General features: G+C 51.3%; 1 protein-coding gene across 1 annotated transcript in view; it reads left to right on the top strand.

Moving 5' to 3' along the window:
- Positions 1-375: 375 nt before the first annotated feature.
- Positions 376-9,282, top strand: part of PHGDH (phosphoglycerate dehydrogenase) — a 29,983-nt gene continuing 21,076 nt past the window's right edge. The window contains exons 1-2 of the mRNA XM_008706355.2: positions 376-606; positions 7,973-8,124. Of these exons, the coding sequence (XP_008704577.1) occupies positions 469-606; positions 7,973-8,124 (290 nt within the window). The 5' untranslated portion in view covers positions 376-468. The remainder of the gene's footprint in view (positions 607-7,972; positions 8,125-9,282) is intronic.

Below are 9,282 nucleotides of genomic sequence, written 5' to 3'. Positions count from 1 at the left end.
CATCCAGCACGGTGCCCTGCACATACTACCTGCATTCAGTAAATTCTTGTTAAGGAATTATTGAATACGTTCTTTGGAAGAAAGAAGTGAACGTGAAACATTTTTCTAGGGTGAGAACAAATATTTCTATTTGAGATATGAATCAGCCAGTCAGCGCAAATTGTGTTTCTATGCGCTCACCAGGTGTAGGCAAGGGCTTTCGCTGAGATTGAGAAATTCATCGCTGGAGAATAATAAAGTGGGCGGGGAATTGAAGGCTCGAGTTGCGAGGAGGAGGCGGAGTCACCGAGAGTTTGAGTGTTTTTGTCCAATCAGAAGGAGGCGGTAGGAGCAGAAGGGGAAGATAAAAGGGGAGCGGGAGATCAAGAATCCTGCCTAGTTACACCAGCCCGCTCGCCGGAACTACAGCTTCTCGGCTTAGGCGCTTCTGCCCGGCGGGAGCGGCAGATTCCGAGGCTGACTCCAGCAATGGCCTTTGCAAATCTGCGGAAAGTGCTCATCAGTGATAGCCTGGACCCTTGCTGCCGGAAGATCCTGCAAGATGGAGGGCTGCAGGTGGTGGAGAAGCAGAACCTGAGTAAAGAGGAGCTGATAGCCGAGCTGCAGGTAAGGCGAGCGGAAGAGAGACGAGGGTTCCTTGGCATCCCCTGCCGAAACCGGCCGCGCCAGGGCCAGCGCGCCCCACCCCCACTCCCCGTCCCCGGTACCAGTCAATCCTGGGGCCTCCCGAGATTGGGGGCTGGGGGAGGGGAGAACAAACAGCGGCGAGCTGCAGGATGCACACTTTGCGTTCAGTTTGCAACCGTGTTTCACGTTGGCTCGCCTCCTGCGAGCATTGCAAAGCGCAGGTTGCTCCAACTGGTCCTGCGGGCTGCGCGCGGGATGCCAGCGCGGTTCCCCAGCGCCTTCGCGCGCAGTGGCCCAGGGGGGAAGGGGCGCCAAAGTGGCTTCCGCGTGGGGAGCCCAGGGACCCGCGATCCTTCCCGGACTAAGTCCTGGCTAGCCCGGCCGAGTCCAGCTTTCCCTGGGGGGGCGCTGGGGGGGCGCTGGCAGAGCTCCAGCCTGTCTCGTGGCAGCTGGAGAGGCTGCAGGCAAGGCGGCCGGGCTAGGACAGCAAACGCTGTACCCGCCTTTCGTCTGATGCAAGACCGCCGCGAGTTTCCCCGCCCCTCGGCCTCCAGGGAGCCTTCGGAGGAAAGGGGGGCGGGCGGGGGGCGCCCTAGGTCCCTGGGAGGCCCACGCGGCCGTCCGCGCCACCCCACCGGGATCCAGGCTTAGTTCCTGCCCGCCTGCCTCACCGTTGGCCTCAATCGCTGGTCAGGAATGACCAGCCTGGATTAGAATCGGATCACAAAAGCCCCCAGGAAATTTCTGTTTCTTAGCAAATCTTTCTCAGGCATGTATCAACGCAATCTACTAAAGATCTTTCTCTGCCTTGTTTGTAAGGGCCCTGGGAGGTTTGGTGGCTTCGTGCAGGATATTTACTTTGTGAGCTCTTGACTCTAGTTCCTGCACCCAGCACCCCGGGGTCCATGCCCCACTGCCCCATGTATTCTCTCCAACTCCCACAGCCCCGCTGTGCTGCCTACTACCAACCTCGCTCGACCCCAGTGCACTTCCACCCCCTCCATTTTCTCCCCAGAGGGCCCCTTGAGTCAAACCACAGAGGCGGCTGCAGTTGCTTTAGCTGTGCCGAAACCACATGGTCCTCGAAACTGTCGGTGCTCCCTTGTCTGCCCTTGTATCTGCTGCTGTGTTTGTTTCTCCACGACGGGTCCCCCGCACCCCCTCCACCGTCCTGGTGCTGTATCTGAGTACCTAAGAATAAGTAAGTCCTGTGCTTAGAGAAGTGTCAGAGTCCCTGACTTCAAGAAGCTTGTGGACTAGTTCGGGAGCCTGGCCAGCACTCCAGGACACCCAGGATTGACCAGATGACAGTACCTGAGTGCCACGTGAGACCACCCAGCAGCCTAGCCTCTGCCTGCCTGCTCGGCTGTTGCCAAAGTGGAGGAAAATGGGGTGATTAGCCTGAATGGCGTGGGGGACACGGGCTCACGACCTGATCCTTGGAGCATGGTAGGACTGGATGGGAGGCAGGCCCCTCTCGCTTGTCCCCTCCTCTTTTGTATGGGTGCTGTCAGTGGCCTTGGCCCAGGGCAATGGCCAGAAGGCAGTGCAGTGGGCTCTAGACCCGCTTCTGACCCTCACCTCCGCCAGAGCACCAGGTTGGGGTGAGTGGCCTCACTTGGGGGTTTGCAGCTTTCTTGTGGAAATTAGAAATCCTAATTTGTAGGACTTCGAGGGAGGGGGGCAGGTAGGGTAAAGGCAGAATTGAGAAGACCTGGAGGCCTCTCCAGTAGTGGAGGGGTTCCATGAAGTTGGGAAGTTGGCTGGGTGCATTGCTGGAGTCTGGAGCTGCAACTTGAAGGACATTTTAAAGGCCCTGAAAGCTCCAGGTAGGAGAGGAGGGAGGGGTGTTTGTAGGCTACTGGCTGGTGGCGTGGCTGGGTTGTTCGGGAGCCCCCAGGCTTCAGGTCTGTCTTTGTAAAACATTGGCTTCAGAATGCCAGTTAGCCCACCTGGGCAGCCCGCTGGAGGGGCTGCATGTCTACACTGTGTCCTTTCATTCTGGGTGGAGGGGTGTCCGAGTTAGTGCCCCTGCCCTCTCCCACTGAAATCTTTAATACTGCAGGAAGCTCGAGCACATTGCCTGCCCAGGCCTGGCCTCTGTTCCCACGCCTTGGTATTCTGGGCAGGCACAGTTTGCTCTCACTCACTCCGTGGTCAGGAAGTAAAATTACCCCTGAGAATGGTGCTTTTCAGACTCCAAGCGAGTCACCGCACATTAGTGGGTAGTGAAGTTGGTTTAATGGGTCGTGATTAGCATTTTAAAAAACAAAATAAGAAATATCTGGGAGCAAGGCAGAGAGTCAGGCTGAGTAGTGTGTCATGAAATTTGTTCAGTTATGTAGGCAGTGATGGTGCCTCTGTGGTTTGTGAGTATAAAATCACAGCTTAAACATATGTTTCTTACTCTAAGTCTTAGTCAAAAAAGTTCAGAAAACACTGGCTTTGAATAGTGAAGCATCGTGTTCAGAACTCACAAAATTCTTAGACTGGGGACCCCTCGTCTATCAGCAGATGTGACATCTTAAATAAACCTAATATGCAGGGACCTTTAAATCTTACCACGTATCCATGGCTTTTAAACTTTGACCATGACCCACAAGAAGAAATTCATTTTACGTCATAACTCAGTATACACATACATATGTGTACACACACAGTAAAGTTTCATGAAATAATATCCTTACTATTTGTGATACATATATTTTTCTTTGTTCTATTGAGTAGCAGTGCTGGTCAGAAACCAGTAAGCCATATGCTCGTAATGCATTTAACTGACCGAACACGTTTATATCTCTATCTCAGAATTTTAAGAAAGATAAAGAGGGGGGAAAGTTTCCATGCAAGAGTCCAGCTTTTGAAAGGCTCCTTTAAAATAGCGAGTAACAGGGTGCCTGGGTGGCTGAGGCAGTTAAACGTCTGACTCTTGATTTTGGCTCCCGTCACGATCTCAGCGTCCTGGGACTAAGTGCCCAGCTGGGCTCCGCACTCAGCAGGGAGTCAGCTTGAGGATTCTTTCTCCCTCTGCCCCTGCTCCTGCTCGGGTGTGTGCTCTCCCTCTCTAAACTAAAAATAAATAAATCTTTGAAAAACGTTAGCAAATTCTCAGCCTTTGCACTAGGATTTAATTTGTTAGAGTTAAATAGACATCTACTAAATCAGAATCACGCATACTGTGCCAAACAGCACCTTCCTGCATTCTCTAGCTGGGGAACAAGGACCTGGAGAGTTTGGCTTTCCGTGTGATGTAAGTCAGCGGCACCAGCCATGCTAGAATCACTCTCAAGGCCAAGCCTGTCCTCCTTGGGAAAGGAAGCATGTTTGAACTTGAGAAACGTGAATGGCTTTCAACTGCTGAGTTAGCATAGTTTTTCTGGAACAACTGTAAATTCAGCAGAAGAGTGGCCATTTTCCAACTCCAAGGCAGCTGCGGAGAGCAGTACACAGCAGAATGGGTGCAGTTTCAGGAGGTGCCAGAATGGCCCGCAGGACACTGGAGAAAAGAAAGCCGTGGTCACGGCGGACTGCACTGAGGACGTGGGAGGATTTGCAAAGGCCTGCAGTTTGCATACGTAGAGTAGAGGAGCAGGCAGCTGGGAGCCAAGGCTTGGAGGGATGATCTGTGACCTGAGGAGGGGCTGGTATCCAGGAGGACAGGTGTTCTGAGGGGCTGGCAGGAGATAGGTTACCAGTAGGCTCTCAATCAATATGTGCTGATGGAATGTATCAGTTGGTGATGCAGTTGATTGAAGAACTGAGTGAAGCTGGGGGTGGTGGAGGGTGTTAGACCTTGAAAGCTGGTGGACCCTGGTTGCGCTCAGTGTGGGTCCAAGGTCGGCTGATGGGGGGTCTCCAAAGGCAGATTCTCTGCTTGGGACAGCTGTGCTCTGAATGAACATCCGTGCTGGTCTGACTGGAGACTCCTCAGACTTCCTAGTGAGGGATAGCACCCTTGAGGAAAAAGTGTGGAGAGACTACGGGTAACAATCTGTAAGGGAGATCCCAACATAGAGAAGGCTGGGCCTGTTCAAGGCTAATCATGCTCCTTCTGTGCTTGTCCTGGGGCCCGCCAGCATGGGGTGGGCTCCTGGAGAGCCTGCAGCATCCCCGTGGGAAGCAGATTCCTAAGGTTTGGGGAGGGTGGTGGAGGCTTTGGAGAAAGCACTCGAAGAGGCCAGATTCTTGGGGCCCAAGGGGGTGATTGGGTAAAGTATCTGGAGCAGGACTGGACCTCAGATTTGCGCCCAGGAACTTGATACTAGAGCGGCAAGGTGAGAAGATTGTGACTCTTTGGGTGGTCCTGCTCCAGGCCTGCTTCTTGTCAGTTGACTCTTGGCCCTGGAGTGACCACTTCAAAGGACGTTTGACTTCCTCAGTGTGTTACCAGTGAGCCGAGGTGCCAGAGCTGGCGGCGAAGGAATGCACGGTGCAGATGTGCTCGCACGCTGTCAATTGCTCTCTCCTGGTTGTGCAATTTATACTCCTCTTTCCCTGCACTCTCACCAACATTGACTGTTACCACTTTTCGTTTTGCCAATACGATGCCTGAAAATACCACATTTTAAAATTTACATTTTTTTTTTTTTTAAGAATTTATTTATTTGAGAGAGAGACACAGAGCGACAGAGACAGTGAGAGACAGCACCATGCGCAGGAAGGAGGGGGAGAAGCAGACTCCCTGCTGAGCAGGGAGCCTGACGCCAGGCTGATCCCAAGACCCTGGGATCATGACTTGAGCCCAAGGCAGATGCTTAACTGACTGAGCCACCCAGGCATCCCCAAAATTTACATTTTCTTGATATCTAGCAGTTTAAAAGTCTATAAATTACTGGCCGCTTTGTATTTCTCCTGCAAATTGCCTACTTGGACCTTCGCCTGTTTTTCTACTGGGTTCTTTATCACTGAAAACAATGATTTGTAGGAAGGCTTGATTATTTTTGGTGATGAGTCTTTGTTCTGTTATATATGGTCCAAGGATTTTCTCCCATATTAAGCCTATCACTTGTCTTTAATTTTGTTTATGGCATCTTTTCTATAAGAAATTTTCATTGGAAAATTGGTAGAGCATACGACTCTTGACTTGAGGGGTCACGGGTCTAGAGCTTACTTTACATTTGAAAAGTTATTTTCTTTAATGGTTTCTGGGATTTGTGCCTTGCTTATGAAGCTTCCCCATCCTGAGATCATAAAAAATATCCCCTTACATTTTCTTCTAATGCTTCTCTTTTAAAATTCTTTAATTCTTCTGGATTTTTAAAAATCTGTAGTGAGATAGGAGTTAAATTTGTTTTTTTTCCTAAATTTTCCTTATACCTTTTATCACATAGCTGTCTTTCCCCATCAGTTTGACATACATGGGTCTGTGTGTCAGGTGTCTGTTCGGTTCTTTTGATCAATTTGTTGGTTTTGGAACATTTTTCTCCTGTCTCTCCTTATTCTTATGCTCACCAAACTCTTGAGTGCTGTCATGTACATCTGATGCGTCCTTATCACAGTCAAGAGAAGGGATTTCCCATGGTGGATTTTTGAACATGTGACATGTTTGAATTATTTAGGGAAGGAAGGTGGTGGTGGGGAGAAGGGTGTGGGTAGGTTTCCACTGGCCTCTCAAATCACTGAATTCATGCATTCAACGCAGTGTTTTAGCATCAGCTATGAAGATGATCCTGCTTTAGAGAGGTAAGATGTAGATGAGGAGACCAAATTGCAGGTCAGACAGAGGACACCTGAACGTAAAATAGAAGATAGAAAAATAGGGGGAGGGAGTAACATTGAGTCCCGCGTCGTTGGCCAAGGTTTCATGGAAGAGAAGTTGACTGTGCCTTGAAAAGTTGGTAGTGGGTGGCCAGGCAGGGAGCCATTTCTTTGGAGCCAAGTGCAGTGGACTTGAATGTGGGACAGTCAGCAGTGTCCCCGTCTGCCCAGGCATTGGCTGATGTTCAACTAGGCTGCTTTATAGGGAGGAATTCCAAGCACCCTCAAGATTCGCCTGGCGTTGGCTGGTGTTGGCAGTCAGCCGAGATGGGGTGGCTCCTGTTTGGTTCCTCTAACCTTTCCATGTCCATGTGCTTTGGACACTCTGAAGTCACAGCATACACGTGTACTGGTGAGTTGTGGCGTGTCTGGCACTGTGAGCTCCTTGAGGGTGGGCTGTGACTTCTTATTTTGCCTTGGCAGAGTCTAGCATGATGCCGATACATACCTATCAGGCACCTGGTAGATGGAAGGAGGGCATGAAAAGGGCAGGAGGAGGGGACATGGTCATCCTCAATCTTGTTGGGCTTCAGTGTCCATCAGTGAAATGGAGTTGGATCAGAGGCTTATCGGTGTTGCTTGGAGTGTCACATTTGAGGTTCTGTTTCAGAACTGTAGACATAAAGGGCTTGGGGAGCTTGGGAGGGGCCCTGTATCTGGCTCTCTGTGGAAATTGCAGAGCGGTTTACATCATTGGTGTCAGACCAGACGTGGGATGGACCCGAGGGGCCAACTGTTCCAACCCTCTTATTTTGCAGATGAAGACCAGGCCTGGGGGTGGGGTGACTTAGCACCGTGACCGGAACCCTGGCCTTCTGATCCCCAGCTTGCTGCTTTTGCAACGACACTTGCTTCCTTACCAACCCGGGACAGCCAGTTTGAGACAGAGCGTGCCCTTGTTCCCTCTCCATTTCTTGGGGACTCTCATTGGGTGTTTGGGCAACAATATCCTTATTCTGAGAAGATATCACAGGATTCTGGATGAGCCTAAGGAAGACTGTCTTGGGGTCTAGCCTAGCCCAAGGAAAGCAGTTACGAAGAATCCAGAAAGTATTTATTTTTTGCATATGTGTATTTTTAGCCCCAAATTGCCCACGTTTCTGAGCAGCTATAGACCAGTTTAATTGTTCTCCCCTCCTCCGCTTACTTTGGTCTCTATTTTTGGAGGTGTCTTTCTTTCAACAGTTTGTCTTTTGTTCACGTCTTAGTCATTCAGCCAGCCAGTACTTACTGAGTACCTTCCATGTGCCGGTCAGTGCCCCAGCCCCTTCAGCAGCACCGTGTCTGATGGTGGGGGTGTTGTCCACTGAGCGGAGCCAGAGAGCACGTCAGGGGCTGTATCTGTCCTTTCTCACTTCCTCCTCACGCACTTGAGGAGGCCAAGTCTCAGGATCACAGCTCATAGCGGATGGAGCTTGGATCTAACCCCAGGCCTGCCGTCTGGCAGCCGCTTCCGGATGTGGATGCTTTCAGCTTCCTTTCTCTGAAGCTATCCAAACTCAGCCAGCGTGCAGGAACTCCCACTTCAGGCAAGGAGGTCCTAGGAGGTCTTGAGGACCAACTGTGGACCCAGATGTTTCTTTTGCCTCAGGACTGTGAAGGCCTCATTGTCCGCTCGGCCACCAAGGTCACTGCTGATGTCATCAACGCTGCAGAGAAGCTCCAGGTGGTGGGCAGGGCCGGCACGGGCGTGGACAACGTGGACCTGGAGGCTGCCACCAGGAAGGGCGTTCTGGTCATGAAGTAAGTCGTGGAGCCCCGGGGGTGGGGGTGGAGGCTCACCACGCGGGGGAAGGGGAAGACTTAGCTTAGAGAGAAGGTCAGAGTAGGAAGGGCTTCCAGAAGGATGCCTGGGCCAGGCTGAGTCCAGACAGGTGTCGGCGCCCACGGCGTCGTGGTTCCCCAGGTTCTTGACAAGTTGGCTCTCTTTGTAATCTCAGATCACTTCGCAAACCCTCTCCACAGATGTTTGAATTGCAGCCTGGTTGGGAATCAGAAGAATGTCAGTGAATTTATCCTCATTTCCTGCTCCAGCGCCGCCCCTTTCCCTCCCTCCGTGGTTCTGGCTAGAGCTGAGTGTCCCTTAGCTCTGCTTTGCTCTTTCCCCCTTGTGCAGGTGCACAGCCTTGGCTAGTTGAGTAGCTCTACATTCTTTCCTTTCCTCACGGCCCGGCACCCTTCTGCAGCCAGGACCCCAGTTTCTCTTTCACACTCCCGTGCCGAGAGGGAAAGGGTCCCCATTAGAGCTGTTTTTTCAGAAACGGCAGTGCAGAGGTCGTGACTCTGAGCCAGAGCTCGGCCACACTCGCTTTGGGCTCCCGTCTGGCACTTAGATGGTGTGGCAAGGTGATGGTAGCCCGCGTCTTCATCCTCAAGCCTTTTCCCTTCCCTTGGGAAGCTCAGTGCCCTCAAAACCTTCCCCTTCCTTCCCTCCGCTTCTCCTATAGTGTAGGGGTTAATTGACTGGTCATCTGACTGAGGTCAATATCCAACAGAAGAAGTGTTAAATGGTAACCCATCGTACATTCTTGCCCTGGACACGGAGGCAGCGCCGCCAGCCCTGCACCCCTTCCTGCATCCCAGTACAGCCTGTTCGCAGGGTTAGACAGGAAGCTAGGTGGAAAGACGGACTCTGAGAATCCTTTTCTCCTTTTTTTTTCCTTTTTGGATAAGATCTCTTGACTTTTCCCTCCTTGTAACCTTCATTTCCAGAGATGAAAAGATCCAATAGAGGCAAAAAGGAGGGTGAACTTGTGTGTTAATAAATTATTTCAAAACCAAAAAAAAAAATAAAAAAAAGAGAGAGCCTTTGAGAAAAGACAAATCGTTTCTTGGGTTTCAGCTCTATTCTCCTTTCTGTGAAATGGGCTGAGTCACCATGTCAGCATGGCCCTGTGCATT

The sequence above is a fragment of the Ursus maritimus genome, unplaced genomic scaffold (genome assembly GCF_017311325.1).
Source record: "Ursus maritimus isolate PB19 unplaced genomic scaffold, ASM1731132v1 scaffold_12, whole genome shotgun sequence".
Lineage (NCBI taxonomy): Eukaryota > Metazoa > Chordata > Mammalia > Carnivora > Ursidae > Ursus > Ursus maritimus.
Note: the sequence above shows the minus strand (reverse complement) of the source record. Positions and strands in the feature narration are given on the sequence as shown.